Here is a 23280-nt window from a genome sequence, read left to right on the forward strand (position 1 = left end):
CGATCCCACCCATTCCCAGCTGGATGCAGAGCCCGGGGATGGGGCTGGCTCTGGGCATGAGATTTGCAGGAGTTAATGGCTGAAGTGTCCCCTGGCATTAGGTGACAATATCACCCAGGGACAGGAACCTTTGCTTCTTCCTTACTGACCACTTCCAGCCAAGATTCCTGCTAATCTTTATTTGCTCTCCCTCTTTCCATCACAACAAGGAGAATACCCTAACCCTCACGATTTTCCAGCTCTGTTACTCTACTCCTGTTACTCTAATCTTACTCTATTCCTTCTCCTCTTTTCACCTAACTTCTTTTGTCTTAATTGCCGTGTTGGCAAATCCACTACCAGTTTGTTGCCTACCTCACAAGGATAAATTAACAGGGTATTTGCTGTTTTGTGACATGGCTACACTGGATTTCCCTTCTCAGCTTCACTGCTGCCTGCAGGAAGGCTGACTGCTGTGTTTACACCTGTGATTGCATTGAAAGGTAAAAAAAATCAAAATTAGGCTTTTGCTGAGCCCTTGCTGGGTGACTGCAGATGGAAGGGAGCAGGGCTTCAGAGGTCTCTTAAAGCAGCTGCCTTTTGGGGATGAAGGGATGCAGAGGGTTTGGTCAGGGGCAGAGATCACCCAGCCCAAGGATGCAGTTATCAGTATCACTGATATCTTTGTTATCAGTTAGCAGTTTGGGTTGGAAGAGACCTTAAAGATCAGGTGACATCCAGTCACTTGACATCATCACTTGACTGACATCACATCCCAGCCCCTGCCATGGACCAAGAAGCCTCCCACTGGCCCAGGTTGCCCCAAGCCCACCCCAACCTGGCCTTGGAACACTTCCAGGGAGGGAGCTGCCCCAGCTCCTCGGGGTAACTTGTGCCAGTTAGAAACCATCACCCTTTGTCCTCTCACCCCTCTAAAAAGTCTCTCTCCAGCTTGCCTGCAGCCCCTTAGGGTGCTCTAAGGTCTCCCTGGAGCTTTCTCTTCTCCAGGCTGAACAGCCCCAACTCTCCCAGCCTGGCTTTATAGGAGACCTCCAGCCCTCTTATCATTTTCTTATCATTTTCGTGGCACTTTCAGGACTCGCTCTAGCAGCTGGAGGGGTTGGTTTCCCGGAGGGAAGCAGAGGGGGAGGATCCCCTCCTCCCTTTGCCTGTTCCCCACTCACCCACCCACCCACCCACCCTTCTTGCGATTCAGGCGCTCTTTGCCGGGTCCCTCTGAGCTTCTCGTGGGCCGGCACCCCCAAGTCCTTCTCCTTGGGGCAGCTTTCAATCTCTGCTTGAAACTGCCCTAAAACTTCCCTGGGATGCTCCCCCTCCCCCATCACCCGGGACCCCTCGGGCGTGGCGCCGTGGGGCCGGCAGGGGCCGCTGTCAGCCCGCGCGTGGCGTGGGGCGGCGGGACCGAACCGGACGGGACGGGACCGGGGGGGAGGCAGCGGAGAGTGCAGGGGCTGACCCGCACGGCGCTGCCGCTTGCGGGAGTTTATCCCCCCTCCTGCCCCCTAAAGAGACGAACACCGTCCCGGTGGGAAACATCTCTCCTGCCCGCCACGTCCACACCGATGTGCGGGACAGGCGCGGCGCCGCTCGGCCCCAGCCCGGCTGCAGGAGTGTCTCTGCCGGGTGTAACGGGGAGGGAGCCCGGGAGGACGCCCCGATCTCCACCCGGAGGTCCGGAGGGAGCCCCCCAGCCCCCCAAACCCCATGTGGTCCCTTCCCCAGGTGCGCGGGGCGGGGCCACGGGAGGAGCGATGGGCGGGCTGGCCAATGGGAGGAGCTGTCGGCGGGGCGGTGGGCGGGGAGATGGGCGTGGCGGCCAATGGGAGGCCGTGGGGGGGGCCGGCGGCCGGCGTCAAGAGGGCCGGGACCCATGAGCGGCGGGCAAAGTTGTGGCCGGGCGGCGGGGAACGCTGCGGGCCTGGATTACAAACCCGGCGGGGCCCCGCCGAGCGCCCGGGCATGGTGGTGGCGGCGGCGGTCCTGGTCCTGGGGGCGCGGCGGCGGTGGGCGCTGCTGCTGCTGAAGCGCGGAGGAGCAGGGGGCCACCGGCTGTAGCGACGGCGACTGCGGAGGGGCGATGCGGCGAGGAGCCCCCGGCCGCCCCCCAGCCCCGGAGCGGCGGCGGGAGGAGAGACGGAGCGTCCCGTGAGAGCGGCGGAGCCGCTGCTTTCCGCGGCGGGGCAAGGCGAGCGGAGCCTCGGTGGGTGAGGAGAAAGGGGGGGAAGCGGGAGTGGGGGGTGGTGGACCCCCGGGGAGCCATGGGCCGTCCCCCCGCCCTCCGCCGGACCCCGCCGCTGCTGCCGCTGTTGCTGCTGCTGCTGCCGCCGCTGGGCGCCGCCGCCGCCGCTGAGCCCCGACAGGTTTTCCAGGTGCTGGAGGAGCAGCCGGCCGGCACCTGGGTGGGCACCATCGCCACCCGTCCCGGCTTCACATACCGGCTGAGCGAGCACCACGCCCTCTTCGCCATCAACGGGACCTCGGGCGCCTTGCACACCCGCGCCACCATCGACCGCGAGAGCCTGGCCAGCGATGTGGTGGACCTGGTGGTGCTCTCCAGCCAGCCCACCTACCCCAGCGAGGTGCGGGTCCTGGTGCTGGACATCAACGACAACGCGCCCGTCTTCCCCGATCCCTCCATCATGGTGACGTTCAAGGAGGACACGGGCAGCGGGCGCCAGCTCATCTTGGACACGGCCACCGATGCCGACAGCGGCACGAACGGTGTAGACCACAACTCCTACCGCATCGTGTCTGGCAACGAGGAGGGGCGTTTCCGGCTCAACATCACCCTCAACCCCAGTGGTGAAGGAGCTTTCTTGCACCTGGTTTCCAGAGGCGGGCTGGACCGGGAGGCCACTGCTACCTACCAGCTGTTGGTGCAGGTGGAGGACAAGGGTGAGCCCCGGCTTCGAGGTTATCTCCAGGTCAATGTCACCATCCAGGACATCAACGACAACCCGCCCATCTTCAGCCAGACTCTGTACCAGGCGCGGGTGCCCGAGGACGCCCCGGTTGGTGCCAGTGTTCTTCAGGTGGCCGCGGCCGACGCCGACGAAGGCACCAACGCTGACATTCGCTACCGCCTGGAAGGAGGCGATGGTGGTGGCGGGGAGGGTGCTGGCAGTCTCCCGTTTGAGGTGGACCCTGAGAGCGGGGTGATCCGCATCCGGGAGCGTTTGGACTACGAGCTGCGGCAGCAGTACTCGCTGACAGTGCAGGCCACGGACCGGGGGGTGCCGGCGCTGAGCGGCCGGGCCGAGGCCCTCATCCGCCTGCTCGACGTCAACGACAACGAGCCCCGGGTGAAGTTCCGTTACTTCCCGGCCACCTCCCGCTTCGCCTCCGTGGACGAGAACGCAGCCCCCGGCACAGTGGTGGCCCTGCTGACCGTGAGCGACGCCGACTCCCCCGCGGCCAACGGGAACATCTCCGTGTCGATCCTGGCGGGAAACGAGCAGCGGCACTTCGAGGTGCACAGCAGCAAGGTGCCCAACCTCAGCCTCATCAAGGTGGCGGCCGCCTTGGACCGCGAGCGCATCCCGGCCTACAACCTTACGGTGGCCGTGGCCGATAACTATGGGGCCCCACCGCCACCACCGGGAACACCCCCGTCCTCCCTTTCCCCCGACGGGGTGGCGGCAGCTCCCGTGAGCCGCTCGTCGGTCGCAAGCTTGGTGATCTTTGTGAATGACATCAACGACCACCCCCCTGTCTTCGAGCAGTCGGTGTACAGGGCGAACATCAGCGAGGAGGTGCCCCTGGGCAGCTACGTGCGGGGCCTGAGCGCCACAGACCGCGACTCGGGCCTCAACGCCAACCTCAAATACAGCATCGTCTCGGGCAATGAGCTGGGCTGGTTTCGCATCAGTGAGCACAGTGGGTTGGTGACTACTGCTAGTCCCCAGGGTGGCACCAGTGGGCATGCTTCGGGCACATCCGTCTCCAGCGGGCTGGACCGGGAGACTGCTTCTCAGGTGGTGCTCAACATCAGCGCCCGTGACCAAGGGGTGCAGCCAAAGTTCTCCTACGCACAACTGGTGGTGACCATCTTGGATGTCAATGACAACAAACCCCGCTTCAGTCAACCCGAGGGCTACCGGGTGTCCCTGGCTGAAAACTCCCCGTCAGGGACTGAGATACTGGTCCTGAGTGCTACGGATGGGGACCAGGGGGACAACGGGACCGTCCGGTTCTCCCTGCAGGAGGCTGAGCCGGTGCTGGCAGCAGTTGGCCCCTCCTCAGTGAGCCCTCGGCAGATCTTCCGCTTGGATCCTGTGTCGGGCAAGCTCAGCACCATCTCGCAGCTGGACCGGGAGGAGCAGGCTCACTTCTCCCTGCAGGTCCTGGCCACGGATTTAGGCTCTCCCCCCCTGTCTTCCGTAGCCTACGTTAACGTGAGCCTCCTGGATGTGAATGACAACAGTCCCGTGTTTTACCCCGTTCAGTATTTTGCCCATATCCAAGAGAATGAGCCAGCTGAAACGTACGTGACCACAGTGTCCGCCACCGACCCCGACTTGGGACCTAATGGGACAGTAAAGTACAGCATCTCAGCTGGGGACATCTCCAGGTTTCAGGTCCATGGCGAGACAGGGGTCATCACAACCAAAATAGCTCTCGACAGGGAGGAGAAAACTGCTTACCAGTTGCAGATTGTGGCCACTGATGGTGGCCATCTTCAGTCGCAGAACCAAGCCATTGTCACCATCACTGTCTTGGACACCCAGGACAATCCACCTGTTTTCAGCCAGAGCATCTACAGTTTTGTTGTCTTTGAAAACGTTGCCCTCGGTTACCACGTAGGCACCGTTTCTGCTTCGACCATGGACCTCAACACCAACATCAGTTACCTGATTACAACAGGTGACCAAAGGGGGGTGTTTGCCATCAACAGGGTGACAGGGCAGATCACCACAGCGAGCATTATTGACAGGGAGGAGCAAGCATTTTACCAGCTGAAGGTGGTTGCTAGTGGTGGGGCAATAACTGGAGATGCCATGGTCAACATAACTGTCAAAGATTTGAACGACAACTCCCCACACTTCATTCACGTGGTGGAAAGCGTGAATGTGGTTGAAAACTGGAAAGCTGGGCATACAATATTCCAGGCCAAGGCTTTTGATCCCGATGAAGGTGTTAATGGTGTGGTCCTTTACAGCCTGAAGCAAAACCCAAAGGGTTTGTTTGCAATCGATGAACAAACGGGTGCTGTAAGCTTAACAGGACCCCTGGACATAAATGCTGGCTCTTACCAAGTTGAAATCCTGGCCTCAGATATGGGGGTGCCACAGCTGTCCTCTAACTTTATCCTGACTGTCTCTGTCCACGATGTGAATGACAACCCACCTGTGTTTGACCAGCTTTCCTATGAAATCACTATTCTGGAGTCGGAGCCTGTGAATTCCAGGTTCTTTAAGGTGCAGGCTTCCGACAAGGACTCAGGAGTGAACGGTGAGATAGCTTACAGTATAAGGGAAGGGAATACAGGGGATGCCTTTGGAATCTTCCCGGATGGTCAGCTGTATATAAAGAGTGAACTGGACCGTGAGCTTCAGGAGAGATACCTCTTACTGGTTGTGGCCTCTGACAGGGCAGTGGAGCCGCTCAGTGCTGCGGTGAACGTCACTGTCATTCTGGAGGATGTCAATGATAACCGGCCCTTGTTCAACAGTACCAACTATGTGTTTTATTTTGAAGAGGAGCAGAGAGGTGGGTCATATGTAGGTAAAATAAATGCTGTGGATAAGGACTTCGGGCCAAACGGTGAAGTCAGGTACTCCTTTGAGCACATGCAGCCGGATTTTGAGCTGAACACGGTGACTGGGGAAATAAGAAGCACTCACCAGTTTGACAGAGAAGCTCTCATGAGGCAAAGGGGAGCTGCAGTATTTAGCCTCACAGTAATAGCAACAGATCAGGGATTGCCAAAGCCTCTAAAGGATCAGGCAACTGTACAGATCTACATGAAGGACATCAATGATAATGCTCCCAAGTTTTTGAAAGATCTTTACCAAGCTACTATATCAGAACTGGCAGTGAATCTGACACAGGTTCTGAGGGTTTCTGCCTCGGATGTTGATGAAGGGGTTAATGGGTTGATTCACTACTCTGTAATCAAGGGAAATGAAGAAAAGCAGTTTGCAATTGAGAGCAGCACAGGCCAAGTGACCTTGGTTGGCAACCTGGATCATGAGGCCACCGCGTCCTATTCGCTTGTCATCCAAGCGGTAGACTCAGGAGTGGTTTCCCTGAGCTCAACTTGTGTCTTGTGCATTGATGTCTTGGATGAAAATGACAATAGTCCTTCCTTCCCCAAATCCACCTTGTTTGTGGATGTCCTGGAGAACATGAGAGTCGGTGAGCTCGTGTCGTCTGTCACTGCCACAGATTCTGATTCAGGTGACAATGCTGACCTCCACTATAGCATCACAGGGACAAACAATCATGGGACCTTTAGCATCAGTCCCAACACTGGCAGTATTTTTCTTGCAAAGAAGCTGGACTTTGAGACCCAATCCCTGTATAAGCTAAATATCACTGCAAAAGACCAAGGAAGGCCACCACGGTCATCCACAATGTCAGTGGTAATACATGTCAGGGATTTTAATGACAATCCTCCTAATTTCCCCCCAGGGGACATCTTCAAATCTATTGTTGAGAACGTTCCTGTTGGTAGCTCTGTCATTTCTGTGACTGCTCACGATCCAGATGCAGATATTAATGGGCAGCTAGCATATGCAATCGTTCAGCAGATGCCAAGGGGAAATCATTTCCGTATAGATGAGGTGAGAGGGACCATATTCACCAGTGCTGAAATAGACCGTGAGTTTGCTAATCTCTTTGAGCTAACAGTCAAAGCCACTGATCAGGCTGTCCCCATGGAGACCAGGAGATTTGCTTTGAAGAACGTGACCATTTTGGTGACAGATCAAAATGACAATGTTCCTGTGTTTATATCTCAAAACGCTCTCGCAGCTGACCCTTCGGTTGTGATCGGGTCAGTACTAATGACAATTATTGCTGCAGACCCTGATGAGGGTGCCAACGGAGAAGTGGAGTATGAAATAATCAATGGGGACACTGAGACCTTCATCGTGGATCGCTACAGTGGGGATTTACGAGTGGCATCAGCTTTGGTGCCTTCTCAGCTCATCTACAACCTCATAGTTTCTGCCACAGATCTTGGCCCGGAAAGGAGGAAATCCACCACGGAGATGACTATAATTCTCCAGGGGGTTGACGGGCCTGTCTTCACTCAGCCAAAATACATTACCATCTTAAAAGAAGGTGAGCCCATCGGGACAAACGTGATCTCTATTGAAGCAGCAAGCCCACGGGGCTCTGCAGCTCAGGTGGAATATTTCATTGTCTCCGTGCGCTGTGAGGATAAGAGCCTGGGGCGCCTCTTCACCATCGGGCGCCACACGGGGGTCATCCAGACTGCTGCCATTCTGGACAGGGAGCAAGGAGCACGTCTCTACTTGTTGGATGTTTATGCCATTGAGAAATCATCTGTTTTGCCCCGCACTCAGCGAGCAGAGGTAAAGCTTTTGTTCAGCCCTTATTTGCCAGTTTGCTGTCTGAACGAGCCGTTTCTTGTGTTTGTTGATAGCTCTTTTACAGATGGTAGTGCACAGCAGAAGACCTGAAAGCTTGGTCTGCTGATTCATTAGTTAACAATAACTTCCCAATTAGCATACCTCAATTGTTTTTCTCAAAGAACCTCTCTAGAAATTAGAGAGAGGCTGGGGTATAGTGCTTAAATTTGGCTACCGTAGGCACAGTGTTGGCCAAACCATTTGTAGGTACTAAATACTTCAGGTGCTAAAAGCCCTAATCACGGGCACTTCTGAGTTTTACATGCCTTCTCATTCTAGCAGTTGTTAATTATTTCAAGTATATCTATTTCTGTGTGAATGATGAGTGAACTTGTTTCACTACAGCTGTGGTGTCAGTATTTATCTGAGAACTAGCCTGTAGAGGATGTGTTATCCAAATGTATTATCTGGTTTCTCAAGTCTTGGATGTGCTTGGCATCCCTGCCTGGTTTGGTCCTTGAGATGAGTCCCTTCATGCTTCTCCCACCTGGGTTACTTCTTTACCCTCACAGAGGAGAATGAATATGGTCTTGTTTCTGTGACAGATGGTCAAAGTGTGATGTTTCAGCTGACAGCTTTCCTTATCACAAAGCCATGTGCCTTGGTGTTGACTGAAGGGCCTTTTCATGCATGATGAGCTTGAGGAAAAATGTCTGGAACATCAGCTGGGAAGTACAAATGTTTTATTTGCTCTTGCAATTGATCCATGGAGCTGATGGTTTATGCCACTCTTGCTGTCATTGGTGGGAAGACTGAGTGCCATGGGTTTGGTTTAAGTTCCCCATCTTCTGGAGCTGCCCTCTGGGTTTCACTGTGAGCCATTGAACTTGTGGTTCCTGGAAGTTTGGGGCTGGCACTGCTGAGAGGGTCAACCAGCAGAGGATGCTGGTGGTGTGCAGTGGTTCTACCATTTCCCTTGCCAGCTGAACACATCACCTCTACATTGCATTCCCCTGTGCATTGCTGTGTTACTCCTAGCTGTACTTAATCTTGGGAATCATGTCTTAGTTTTGAGCCACCAAGGATACTGTGGTGATTTGGGGCTGGTGTTTGATTTTTTTTTTTTTATTTTATTTTTATTTTTTGGTGGGTTGTTTCTTTTGATTTTGACAGATGTGGTTATTTCTAATTCTTACCTGGCACCTGTAGCTGTTTGTCTTTATAGCTACTTTTTTTGTAGTTTAATTATGATCTGTATAGGTATGAAACCTCACTCTCCTGTACTGGCAGCAACTGATATTCTGTAGAGTAAGTCAGAGCTGGAGCCCTGTTGAGCTGTATGAGGGCTTCTCTTTGTGTCTTGTGTGATGGTGGTGAACACATTTTGAGCATCAGGAGTGAGCTGGAAAACGACCTTTTCTAGCAGTGCTGCTGGTTTAAGTGTTCCATGCTGTTGTTATGAGAAGATTGCTGCTACACAGACATTTGTACCAATTTGTATATTGGTAAAATGTTTTAAACCTTTGCAATGTTTTCTATTATTCCACCACATTGGGTCCTGGCAGAGAGTTATGAGGGGTAAGCCTTTGTCAGGGGACATTTGGATCACAGTCTTGTAACCCTGAATCTGCCCACATGACTGAGAAGTTTCTTGGTAAGAACTCAGAGGAGGAGACCTCATGATTGCATATTTGTAAAGGTATCCACTAAGAATATTTGAGCAGGAAAGAGAACAACCCTTGAAACTTTAAACAAATTTTACATTGTTGGATATGAACGACTTCTACAATCAAAAGCAAATGTTTTATTCTGTACAGAGCATTGAAAGCAATAGTTGGGAGCTAGGATTTCTTATTACTGGTTGCATCTTTATAGCTTCTAGAATGCTTCTTCTCACAAATGCAATTAGCTTACTGCACTTCTTCAGAAAGATACTATAAATTATAACGAGCAATCAACTTTGCAAAGCATAACCATATGCAGCCTTTCTCTTGCCTGATTTAATTTCTCTGGAGTGGCTTTTGCTGTCCCAAACTTGAACAAGACTGAATACAGTAAAACTCTTTCTGCAAGCTTGATTGTCAGTGGGTGCTGAATAAGCAATGCAGCTTTTTTCCACGTTGCCTTTGGATGTTAACATTTCTGTTGACTGGGGTAGTTTTGATGTACTGAGAGCACACGTTAGTCTTAAGAGTTTACTGCTAACTTCTTTCATAAAAAAAACCCAAACAAAACGACCAGTACATAAACGTTATCTGATCTCTGGAGACCCACCTTAAAACACACTGATACTGAAGTATCTGTCCATCAGCTGTGTAATTCAGAAGCTTTAATGTTTTAATCCAAGCCTGTTTTTAAAGGTGATGCTTTGTGTGGTGGTATAACCAGAGCATTGGTGAGGGATGATGGATGTGCATGAACCCGTTGAACAGGAGCTCAGGGATAATACCTCATCTTCTGTGCTCTGTTACTGGGGATTAAACAGAATTAGACAGACTCTCCAGTTTGCATGTTTAACCCTTCAGTGGACGGATGCCTTGACATGGAGCAGTGCTGTATCATCTCTGAGAAATCAGAGGGTAACAGTATGGGAGGGGAGCTACTCCGTCACTTAAACATTGGTCAGATGCTTTAATGATTCATGGTTTCCCAGGAAGAGAGAGAAGGGTGTTAATGTTGAAAGTGTATAAACTCTAGATGGAAGATTTGGGCTGGGTACTGCTTGCAGTGGGATTGAGCATCCTTTGAGAGAGGGAAAGGGGTAGGGAGGTAAAACATTGAAGGTGTTACTTTTCTGACCAAGTTGGTGCAGGACTTCAAATCTACTAAGACAGTTTGAAACCCATTTCAGACAAGTCTTATCTGACATGTATTTACCAGTACAAATAAGAACAATGGGGAACCCTTTGTGTTCATACTATTTATAAATCGTTTTATCCTTTAGTGATACATGGCACATTAATTGTATCTTGACAAAGGAAACTGCTTACAAAATGTTTGAGTAAACAATGAAAATCGGCTGCCTTGTCCCAGCTCCAAAGCCAGATTTCTTTTCTTCCTAGTGCTGATATTGCTGATTCTGAGAAACACACAACTCTTAAAGTTATTGCTGTCATTTGCACTGATCTGAAGAGGGATCTCTGTGCTCTCCTTGAACTGGAATGGGAGATGAACAATATGATGGTGAAAACTGTTCCAAACCACTTGGAGTTTCACTTCAAAGTTGTCTTTTTTTTCATCTTCTCTGATGTCTTTAATGATACTGCTTTACCAAGTTTTGTTAATATCTAGGATTTATTTTTTTTTTAGCAGTCTCTGGGCATTTTAGCATATGAGGTTACTTCATAAGTACTGTTAAAAATCTTTGAGTTTAAAGTCTTTAAAAACAACATTCTTTGCTATGGAAAATATTATTTTTCTTGAATCTCTGGTGCAGACATTAGAAATAATAGCTAAAACCAGAGCAACATTGTCATGTGCTTATTTTTGCTAAGTGATAAGTTCTTCATAGGAATCTCTAAATGATTCTTGGTTTTTATCAGTGGTAGTGAGTGAGTCCTTTTCCATGGAAACCTTGGGTCTGCTGGGGTGCAGTTTTCTTCCCATGTGTTGAAGCCATCTGTGGCTGTTCTTTTAGAAGAACTGTAGAAGTTGGGCACCAAACCTGTCTGCCCCTTGGCATCTCCATCTCTGCCCACCAGCTTTATTGGGGTCAGACTGCATTGTTGGCTCCTGAAATCTTTGCTGCTGCCTTTTTTCTGTTTTCTGTGCCCATCTTGAACCCCAAGACTGTCTCATCTGAGGATATTCATACCCTTTTGTCTGGTGCAAGGAGACTCCAGGTGTTTCCACGGTCTCCTCTGAGTCTTTTCAGAGTTTGGATGTTGTTGAACCACCACTCCAAGGGCCACTTCCCCCCATCCAATGACAAGGTGCTTGTTTAATTTATATTAAAGCAATCCCTCAGCATGACTGGCATAGTTTATTTTAACTGTGTCTAGACTAGGGAGTGGTATTACTGCAAGAGTTTGGTTTCTTACCCATGTGATTGTGTCTGTGCAAAACCTGTGTGTAGGCAAGCCCCAAACTCTCAGGTTCTAATCAGAGAAGAAATTTATGGTGGCTGAAATTGAAGTAAAACAAAGTTTTCCTAAGATATTCTCACAGTCAGGAAAAGTGATGCCAGATCAGTATGGTACATCAGTACATCAGTACCATACTGATTTGTTGCAGTAAATTTATAGCCTGACTTCACTTTGCCAAGAATAATACCAGATATGGTAGAGAAACTCTGTCTTTGTTTTACTATAATGTTTCTCTCTATTCTAATAAATCTTATTTTTAATTGGACCCTCAGTCTAGACTGTCGCCCAGGTTTGTTTTTGTAGTGATCTATTTTTGTTTACTTCCTCAGAGCAATAACATACCAAAAGGACAGTAGAACAGATGGAAACTGATAGCTATGATTGCACTGCAGGAATACTTAAGAGTTGCATTAGTTAATGCAAAAGAATTGCAAAGAGCCCATTACAAAGCAGTAATTTATATGCCAACAGCTATGCAAAAAGTAATGAAAACAAGCATTTGCTTTAGCATTTAATATTCTGCAGTCTTCACACATTGACACTGTTAATAGGCTGGTGCTTGTACTGACACAGTGATCTTCATTAGTGTACAAGGGTTCTGCTGTATTTAAAGCAGCCATCCAGACCCCCAGCTCTGCAGACACAAGGATGTGCTGGTGGTGCAAGCATTCAGCAGTCTCAGACTCGGATGATGAGCTCTGGGAATTTCTCCTTTTGGAGAAGGGCATCTTCTGGCAGCACATCCCCTTCCCCTTCTCTCTACCCCATGGCCTGGAGGTGGCATCCCCTGGCCAAGTTTGGGACATGCAAGGGAAGCTCATTCTGAGAGCCCTACAGAGTTGTTCTTCATCCTCTGATAAAGCTCAAATGCAAAGGAAGGCCTTTTCTCACAGGTATTTAAGTGAAACAAATGAGATTTGCTTTGAGATGTGCCATATGGGCAGTGTGAGTAGCATGGGGGATACTAACACAGAGTTGTAGCTTTCTGGGTTGTATGTATCTTCATTTTCCAGCCTGGCTGCTAACTACACTCTTCCAAATGCACATCTACATACATCACATGTCAAAATAATTCTCGCTTCAACCCTTCAGCTGGATGTGCTTGGAAAGCAACCAAACTGGGTCAATTAACACTGCAGTTTTGTGTGCTGTTTTCTGCCTGTACTGGTTTCAGTTCTCATCAGGCATGCAGGGTGTCCCCAGGAGCCTGAACACTCATGGTGAGGTTTTTTTATTTTAACAAAAATGAAGGCATTAAGAGAACTAAAGCTACTTTGGTAGGTGTTTTCTGGGTTTTTGCTGCAGCATGGGGAGAGGTTGAGTGCTCCTGCCTCTCTTGAGAGTTTTGTACCAGAGCTGTAGAAGGGTTTTGTGCCATGCCTCACATCTGTCTACTTCTTTTTTAATTCTGTATGAACAGTGCTGATAAAACTGATGAGCTGGAGACTTTGTGTCTCACAAGTTACTTTTGAGTCATTTCCAGACTTTATTTATCTGTATCTTTTATGGGGTGGCTTATTAGTACAGAGCCTAAGTTGTTGATGGGAAAGCAGAGTGGATTTACAAGCTGTGTGCTATCAGAATGAGCACTTCTGGAGTTCTCCATCACAGCTTCACAACTCACTCCTGTCCTCTCTAATGTCAGGCAGAGCTGGACCAGCACCTGGATGCCTGTGTGCACATCCTGCTATGTTCAGGATTTGTATCAAGTTAATTTAAAGAGCATCCAACACAAGACAGTGCTGAAATAAACTCAGCAATAGGTTATCAAAACAAGAACTTGATGTGTAGCATCCTGAGGCAGCTGGGGAGAGAAAAAACCTAAATACACACCCCAGGGCATACATGTATATTAAGATAGAAAAAGCAGTGCTTACCAGTTTTAAGGCACAGGTGTGGGTTTCCCACTGCCACTCTGCATGGGGAAATCCGTGGATTTGTTTCCCTTGCAATGTTCTGGGAAACAAATTGTTCCTTGGAGAGCTAGAGAGAAAACTGAGTTGAGGGCTTTTCATGTTGATTCCTTTTTGGATCCTTTTTGATAAATGGAGAGAACTCAACTGGTTCAGAGGAATAAGTAAGATGCCTGAGCTCTGGTACACATCTGTAGCATATGTGTTTCAATCTGGAGTTTTCCATAGGGGTTTTCTTCTATCATATTACACTTCAGGTTTCCTGGTGCTTTCCCCCATTCTGCATTCTTTTTCTTTTCAATACATCAAATCTGTTTAATCCATCAAAGTGTCATGTTGTCTGAAATGAAGGCATGGCAATTACAGGGCTGTTTAGAAGCAGAAGGTGAGCTCCAGTTTATTGCACTCCTACTCTTTTGAGACCTCCTTTTTTGTTTGTGTGTATTTAAATTGATGTTTTTCTGAGCACGATTCCATTCCTTTTGAAAGTTGCCTAATAATGTTTTTTTGCCTATCTGCTTTGAGAAAAGAATTAGAACCTTCATGATGTCAGTGAACAAATTAATCAAAAACTGAGATTTTTAACCCCAGTAAGGTCATGTCAGAATGTCTGGAAACTGATTTATGGTGGTGCTGCTCCTATGTGAAGTAGAGCTTTTCTCTCCAGCAGCACTCATCACTCCTGCAGTACTGACTTTTTGAGGAGTCAGCTTGCTTTATTTTATTTTTACATATAGATTTACATGTAAATTAATAATAATTTTACATATAAATTTACATATAGATTTCTTAAGTCCAAGTAAATAATCCCTGAAAGTTGTGTGAAGTTTCTGTGATCTCCTGATCTCTGTGTTACCAGGGGGGGGGTTGCAGGTACTCAGAATAAGGCAAAGTGATTGTGTTGAGATAATAATTAATTAAATGTAAGCACCAGCACCTTATTATTTCAAGTTCTGCCACGGACAGACTGAGAATGGTGCCTGAGCCTCAGCTGGGGGAGAGGGAGGAAGTGGGAGTGGACTTCTCCTTGCAGGGCAGAATGATTCTGAGTAGGAGCAAGCTGCCAAAATACTTGGATCAGACTAAAGGAACACAGATGGCTGAGGCTGATAAAGGTGTCTCTTATTGTTTGAGGGTTTTTTTTTCTTTTTTCTGCTCAGTACTGTTTTGAGATTGTGTGTGAGAGAGGGGTAAGAGGGGAGGAAGACAACTACATAAATATGTTTATTTTAATACGTTTTACAGTGTAGGGAAGGAGCTGTGTAAATTCAATACTCTGGCTCGGTAGGATGCCAAAAACTGGAGCTAACCTCTCCTTTTAGGTTTCTCTAACAAATGAACAATCATGTGTCCTCAGGGATTTATGTCACGCTGTCTGACCTTCACTTCTTACCTGCTAAGAGAAAAATCCCCATGCATTGCTGAAGGTAGCTCCTAAAAATTGGACTGAGGAGCCTTAAAAGCCTTTGGCTGCCTCTGCTCTCAGTATCAGCTCTCCTCTTGCATGGTCCCTTCGGGTCCCCTTCTTCCTCAGGTCGTTTATTACCATGACTGCTCCTGTGCTTTGTGATGTGTGTCTATGTTTAAAGGTTTTTGTACATTTATTTATTTATATGGGTAAATAATGTCTCCTCCTCCCTGGAGGTAGTGTAGTGTATGTCTAAAGGTGTTTGTATATGTATTTATTTATTCATATAAATAACTAATGTCTCCTCCTCTCTGGAGGTAGTGTATGCGTAAAGGTATTTGTGTGTGTATTTATTTATTTATCTGGATAACTAATGTCTCCTCCTCCCTGGTGGCAGTGTATAGTATGTGTAAAGGTGTTTGTGTGTGTATTTATTTATTTATCTGGATAACTAATGTCTCCTGCTCCCTGGAGGCAGTGCCTCAGTCTGTCTGCAGTGTGTTTGGCAGAGGAGGATGCACCAGCCATGGCAGAACAGGGGTTTCTGAGGGAGGAACATGTCCCACAGACTTCATCTCAGCAAAGCCCAGTTCTTCTTAGCACTTCTTATTTATTGGAGTAGAAATTAACTGGTCACCTCTATCTAAAACTGCTGTGTCTGAAGGCCTTAAAGGTTCTTGTTGGGTAAATGATGGCAGTGAGTTTCTTCTGCTCACGGCAGCTGGAAAACCAGAGGATGTTCTGGCTGGTGAGCATGAAAGAAAAATGGTCCTTGAGGCTTCTTGCTAGGGCAAATACATTTCATTTTGAATATCTTTTTCAATTTATAGTCATTAAGTTGAGGTTATTATATAACTTAATAATATATATAACATATATAATTATATATGCTATATAAATTTATATATATATGACATATGTTATATGTATGTGTGTGTTATATGCATGTAAGTTACATAATTACATAATAATAATGTATTAAGATCTAGTTGTAAAGCCATACCCTAGAAACTTCATCTAAACCAGTGCTGTTTTGCTCTGTTGTCTTCTAAGTCTTCATTCTGTCCTTCCTTCATCACTCCCTGTGTGTGTGTTTAAAACAGATATTGCAATACTATTTTTTATTTTTTTTTGGTCCAGCAAAGCTGCCCAAAGCTGATAGGGAGGACTGCTTGAGATTCAGTGTATAAAAATTAATGTACTTTTTTGATGCCTTGAGGTCTCACATGTGCAAACAGCCTCTTCTGTAAATGCACCATAATGTTATGATTATTAATTGTGGCTACTACTATACAAATAGAAAAATAAATGCATCCCAGCTCCATTCCCTCTGGAAAAAAAAATTAAAATCCCATTGTTAGCAGGAAAATGTTACTTTTCCCATGAAAAAATGAATCATTGTTACTAAAGCTTTGGCTCTATAAAGGATATATAAGCACAATAATCTGGAATTTATAAAATAAATTCTTACTACCAGTGGACTGGCTTTTCTTTGAGCTATGCTAATTTTCCCATCACTGTAAGGATGTTTTATTTAATTGCATCTCATTTAAATTTGTATAACCAAGCAGAAAATGAGGCCCTGAGTAAAAAAGACCTATTTGTGTGAACTCAGATTCATATTGAAAGTGACACAGGGTAAACACTAAAAAAAGCCAAACTTGTCTTTGCTAAGGAACTAAGGAAATCAAGATGTTCTGTAGTCTGTAATTAGGCATTTACATGGATGTGGCTCCATAAAAAAGGGATGTCAGGGTATGGTATTAGTACAGCAAGGAAGAGACCTAGTGATAAACAGCAGTGTGAAGGGGGCTGCAGGGCAGCTGGATGGGAACAGGTTTGTAGGAGCCTCCCTTGAAGCCAATTAAACTCTAGAAATTGATTATTTGTAAACACACACGAAATTGCTTTGTAAACACACACACTGCTTGCTGTTCATGTAATTTAAAAATAAAGAGTGCTTTCTGCTCTGGTGTGGTTCTAAAAAGACAGAAATGAGCTGCTTTAGCTGCCCTGTTTCAGGGAGAAAGGACTTGGTGTTTACCCAGGCTGGTCAAAAGGATGGAGGAGCCATCTAAAGGGGTTTAGCTGGGGTCATGTAAGAGCCTAAAACTTGTGTACACACCCACATCCATTGCAGCTCCTAACAGCTGCTTGTACTTAGCCAAAGCAGAGGAAAAGAAAGGAAGGGTTGGGTCTTTATGGAGGGAGCAAAGATGGAGATTTAGACGCCTAAAGTGTGTGTGTGTGCATCAAGACCTCATTACCAACTTCTGCTGCCTTCACTCCTCTGGTTGGTCCCCAGGGACTGAGAGCTGAAGGCTAACAGAATTTACCTTCTGCTAGCACCAAGGCTGCTTCTAGCCTGCCTTCTGATTTCCAGGAAAATGAACTATTTCCTATGTAAAACAGGACGGGCTTCTCACTACCATGGGAAATCCTTGAAGTGTGCACTGGGGGAAGGACTTTGCTGAGGGTGGTTTGGGTGCTGCTGTTTTCCTCTCCAACCCTCCAGCAGTCCTGTCAGTTGAAGGGGGGCTGAGGTTTGGAGCCCCCTGCAAGTTTTCTCTCTCAGTATTTGCCTCATGTGGTGACATTATAACATTATAATATATAACATTATAACTGAGGTGTTCTTTGGTCTGTCCAGGTGCATGGAGCATTAGGCTTGGATTCAAAGCACGAGCTTTGTAATTATTCAGAGTGTAATTATTCAGCTTTGAGGACTAATAAGCCCTTTAGTGGGGACTCCAGCATCTCCTCAGAAAGGAGAATAGGTTCCCCAGAGACTGTCCTTCTGAGGCAATCAAGAGTTGGGATGTGCCCATCCATCACGTGCCCTCCCAAAGTGTCCATGCCAGGCTCTCCACCTGATCTGAGATCTGGCTAAATTTGGGTAGTGAACCCCAGAGCAGATGCAGGTTTGTGTTTAGGTTGGGAATAGTGAGCAGCAAATGCTTACAGTGTGCTTGAGAGCAGCCTGCTAGCCCTCAAATTCACTGGTGGATGGGAGGGTATGAAGTCAATTGGATATTCAGTGGGTAGTGCAGTTTAGCCCCATTAAACAGTTGCCTCTTTAGAAGCAATTCAGTTTATGAATAGTTTTATAATTTTCATTCAGCAAAGAATTACTTCTGGTAGGCTGAAAGATACTCTTTCACCACTGCTCCAAAATATATTTTAATATAATTCTAATAAATACCTATCTGTCTGTGTATTTCTTCCTTTAGAAACCAGAAGCCTGGTAGCCAGAGTAAAGGATTCTGAAACAGAAATGGTGTGTTAGATTTCCTTTGCAGCTCTCCCAGACTTTGATTAATTGGGGCAGTCAGCATGGCTTAGTTCTAGACAGAGAGAGCTTAATGATTAACTAAATTCTTTTTCTGTCCCCCACTGAGCATATAAAATGCTTATAAAGGAACGTAGAAATGAGGCAGTGGGAGTTGTTGTTGTTGTGCTCAATGGAGACACAGACAAATATTACACAATATATTACATTTAGCCAGAAACTTTAATTTCCATGTGATAGCTGTCAAGATCTGAATATATTGTATTCTCTAAGTCATTTGGTGCTTTCTGGAGAGAAAAGCTGTAATTCTCTGCTGTTGTGGATAAAGTACAACTTCCCAACGCTTGTTTTGACGTGTGTTGTGACACTGGAATTGAAAACCAGGATTTGAGAAGTTCTTACCAATTCTAACCCGAATGGCATTGCTCTGCCCCGATGGGTTTTTTTAATGCCTCAAGACCTCTTCCTGTGAACGTGTAAATTGTTTTTTCATTGGTATCACCTCGGGAAATGAGAAATTTGTTGTAGAACCAAGGGCATGCCAAGGCCCCTTGTGCAGCGCAGTTGCCAGAGGTTGCCACGTCCCCCTTGTAACTAACTCCGTGTAGTTGGTGGCTCTCAGCAGTGGTTGTAGAATGCTGAAACCTGTAATTAAGCACCTCTTGAATGAAACCTACCTAACACTGAGGATTATTTTACCTGGATCAAATTGAACTCTGTTGAAATTGGGTTTTCAAACTGAAGTAACGTGAGCTGTAGGTGTGTGACTTTTGCACAGCGTGTTCTTACAGCAAAATGTTTATCTTTGTCTACACTGGAATTTGGTTTCTGTCTAAAGGGATAGTGTAGTTTCTGTTGTACTTAGGAAATAATTTTCTTTTACATCATACAAATCTTCCCTATTAATTAAGGGTGTCTCCTTTGCATATGAGGAACAGGACAGTAGGAGGGCCGATTGCTCCTGTATCAGTTGGATTCAAGAGGAGCAGCCCAATGTTTGTAATAAATGCAAAGCTTGTGCAGGTTCTGTGATTTGTGTTCCTGTTCAGTGACATTGTTTGCATCTCTCTGGTCTTAAACTATCTCAAGATCTCTGGTTTACTTTCTGGAAACTTTGCTCCTGTGGGGAAGAGTTAGGGTTTTTTTCCTTCCCCCTCCTCTCTCATTTTGGCCCCCCAGTTAGATGAAGAAGAATAGTAGAAGAATAGTAGGATGTAGGTATTTCTTTAAATAAAACTTGTAAATACAAAGGTTTATATAACATTGTGGTACTGTTGAATCCATTTAACAGATGTTATGTATGGACTGTGGAGGTTAAAGCAGGGTTGTTTCAGTAGGATGACTTTAGTTTATACATTGTGAAAGATATACCCTTTGTAAAACTACTTTATAAATATGTCCTTGTGGGTTTACACAGTCAGTGCCTGTCACTACCTTCCAGCTCCTTTTTCTTGTCTTATGACTACCCTAAAAATTGTTTTATTAAATTTATCAGATTTATTAAATTTAACCAGTGGTAGTTTCTTAAGTGCCAGCTTGAGCACACCTGAGCATCTGAAATTTAGTTTTACCTTGCTAGATGCTGGAATTAGGAGTCCTACAGCATGTGAATTGTCTTGTCAGAAAAATTTACAAGTCCAGGGCTAACATATACTGTTGGGTCAATGTTTGTGTTACAGGCTGATAGGTTTTGTCTGGCTCCTCTGGCTTTCTGGGACATCAGTGGGATGATGAGACCCTGGTGTGATGGTCTGGGGGTCTCTCATCTGAAGGATTTACTTTCTTTTGGGGAATGTAAATTCTACTCCAGGGAGGTTTGTATTAATTATTATCAAAGCAGTGGATTTCTTTTCTGCAAGTGGCCTGCACTGGACATTAGTACCAAAGATTTCAGTAGTCTTGGAATGTCCAGACATCTCCTGGGACTCGATTCCTTCCTTGTGTGCCTGTTGCTGGAAAGCCTGACCCTGCTGTCAATGGGAAGAACCAGCATCCTGTATCCTTGACATAACTGGAGGCACAGAATAACCCCATTTGCTTTAGAATCTTCTCTGTCCTGAGCATTCATCTATTTTGTTTGTTTGTTTTCTCTAAAATACTGTTACCTGTCCTTGTCCCTTTTTAAAGAGCCTTCTGTTTCTCTTTAACAAACAGAAGACCGTTTATTAAAAAAAAAACTTAGCTTGTGTTTAATAGCCAATATTTTGGAGCCAGAAATGCTGTAGTAGTCTTGCAAACCTTGTACCTGAGTCTTGCAAAAAGCCTGCCAAAAAAATAGGAGAGTTGTCTAAAGATTTAGTAGTGCAAGTGCTCCCTCATTCCAGCCCCAGCCTGGGTTGGTAATGGGATCCAGAAAGGAGAGGAGTGAAGGAGTGCAGCTGGATCCCAGGGCTCCAGGAGAAGCCAGAGCTTCAGTGGTCACTGAGGCTGAGCTTTTGACCTGTTGCAAAGTGATTTTTCTCAGGCACAGGGGGCTCCTGGTTCTTGAGTGTCCTGGCAGGGGAGAAAGGAGAACACCCAGGTGCCTCTTGCTGAGCCTCACACGGGAGAGAGGTGGTCAGGGCAAGGGGTTAGAAATGGGGTGATCTGTCTTGTCACCTTCCCCCTTCCCAAGGGAGAGAGGTGGAGTGCAGCCCCTGGTCCATCTAACCATCCTTGCTCATTCTATTTTTTCTTTCTCTGCCTTTGCCCTGGCTCTGGATCTTGTAGCCCACATCTCCAAACAAACCATCATCTTGGGAAGGAAGGCAGGCAGGGCATGAGCTTACTGCATCCATTTGCAGTGATGCTGTGGATTGAAGGAGCCTTGTCCCAGGGGCTCCCATCATCACCTGCCTCTTGCTCCCAGGTTTGTTAACTGCTTATTAGAGTAGTCACCCACAGTGAAATCCCTGCAAGGTAATTCCTTCTGTAAGGACTCAGCCCTTGACTTGAGAGAGTCACTTACAAGCAGTAGGATAACAAACCTTTACTTCAGAAGGCAGGTGCTATTTTTTTCTTGCTATTGCACTCAAGTTTTCTCTGTTGCTGATGGCACTCAATTGCTCTGTTTATTTCCAAATGTTAATTATATATTTGTGTGTTGATTTCAGTGTGCAGTCATTTGTATTTGTTTTTATTTAACACTTCTTCTCGCTCTGCTGCCGTGCAGCAGTATTTATTTCTGTGATTAATTCTTATCCTTTTGAAATCCACGGGGCTTTTAAAGAAGGAGAAAAAACCCCTAACAATAATAGTAGCATTCAAACTCCTTTATCTTCGTTTTGTTCCAGTACAGTGGTGGATATTCCAAATTCTCCATGGTAATAGGGAGGTATTTCAGGAGCAAATATCTTGCCAGATCTTTGCATTTTCATTCCAATTATTGGGAAGGAGAAAGCATACTTTATCAGCCATAGGCTTTGTAGCACCAGAGCATGGATGTTTAAAGCCGATGCAAATGAGTGTTCTCTTTCCATTGTGTGTTTACTGATGAAGTAGTGCAATTTTTTTAGAACCAAGATCTTTTCTTACAGAAACTTCAGTGGCACCTCTTTGGTAAGCAAGCAGTGCAATGCATCCCTGGGGTTTCTTACAGGCAGAACAGAAAGATCTCCTTTCTGGGGCTGTTTTGTCGCTGGGGGATTATGTGCATTAGCTGTTATCCCATTATATGGTACATTCATAACTGGTCTGTTCAGGGGCTGGAGAAACCAGGTTAGGACTGGGTATAGTCCTGCTGGCATGAAAAGAGCCCCAGCAATAAAGACCTGGGTGTTTGGCTGCTGCCAGGACAAGTAATTAACCAAAGGTTTTTCCTCATTTCAATCGGTTTTCCCTCCTGTACGTTTACCTGCGATGAGGCCACTCCTGGGCAGGCATCTCCCTCCTGGTGTCACCTCTCACATCAGCCTCAGCCACAAAAAGGAAGTAATTTGTTGCTCCTGAAGGTTCTGTCTGATCTTACAGTGACACGGGCAAGGGTTTGCTTCTAAGCTGTAAGCCTTAAAAAAAATAAGGGTTGGAAACAACGTTGGTAAAAGACAGCCAAGTTGCAGGAACAAGTACAGTTCTTTTGTCGTATTTTCTGCATGTTGTAATGTATTTTATTTTGGTTTATTCTCTTAATTTAATACTGTAGCTGAGGTCCTCCTTGGGACAGAATTTAGAATTGTAGTGTTAACCTCTTGTCATATCTATTTGTTCCTTCTGCTCAGGGAATTTACAGGACAAACTCACTTCCCTTTCAAAAGAAATAATTTTGGGTTTTTTTTAGTCTAAGCCTTCTTAGATCAGAAATAGTTGTCATTGAGTAAAGGAGAGGAATGAATGCTGCACTGTCCTTGACCGGGCTAATTACCAAATACTTTAGATTAAGGATATTCATCAAGTAAACCCACAAAAGAAGTGATCTAATAAAAAATACTGTGTAAAGAGCTTTCATCTCTGATGAGATTACTTGCATGAGTCAGTTGAAAAACATTCACCTTTGTTCACTGACATTTAAGAAATTAAGGAGCTTGGAGCTATTCCTTGTGTTGTAGTTACTTATTACTTGCTTAACCACCAATTGATGTGTCTATAATGCAGAGGATTAATTGTGGAGAAATTACATATGATAGCTAATTTGGTATTTAAGTCTTCCTTAATTGCTTAGCTAAAGGATCATTAACAACGAAACTTAAAAAGATTAATTATAATAATAACTACCAAAGCAAAACCATAACAATTCCCTCTATTGGTATGGCATGATATGATGTCTCATTTAACAGCTCTGCCCCTAAAAAGCTTTGCCTGAGAGGCAGAGGAGATTCTGAGCCTTGGGAAGATGTTGGACCCAGCTACCCGCTTTGGCTGGGACAAGTATAACAATGCAAGGCAGAGAGCATGGAATTGTCTGCCTTGGGGTTAATTTATTAAGTGCCTTTTTTAAATTAGTCTGCTGTCTTCCCCAGAGTTTGTGCATTCCTGACAGCACAAGAATGTGTGTTAGTGAGAAGAAGAAAATAATGAACTTTTTCATGCAGTTGTCAGTGGAGTGTAGAGGCCATTGCAGCCAGGTCTGTTG

At 46.2% G+C, this 23280-nt stretch overlaps 1 protein-coding gene across 1 annotated transcript in view; it reads left to right on the plus strand.

Moving 5' to 3' along the window:
- The first annotated feature begins 2258 nt into the window (after positions 1 to 2258).
- Positions 2259 to 23280, plus strand: part of FAT4 (FAT atypical cadherin 4) — a 108004-nt gene continuing 86982 nt past the window's right edge. The window contains exon 1 of the mRNA XM_030450675.1: positions 2259 to 7541. Within this exon, the coding sequence (XP_030306535.1) occupies positions 2259 to 7541 (5283 nt within the window). The remainder of the gene's footprint in view (positions 7542 to 23280) is intronic.

This window comes from Calypte anna, chromosome 4B (assembly GCF_003957555.1).
Source record: "Calypte anna isolate BGI_N300 chromosome 4B, bCalAnn1_v1.p, whole genome shotgun sequence".
Taxonomy (NCBI): Eukaryota; Metazoa; Chordata; class Aves; order Apodiformes; family Trochilidae; genus Calypte; species Calypte anna.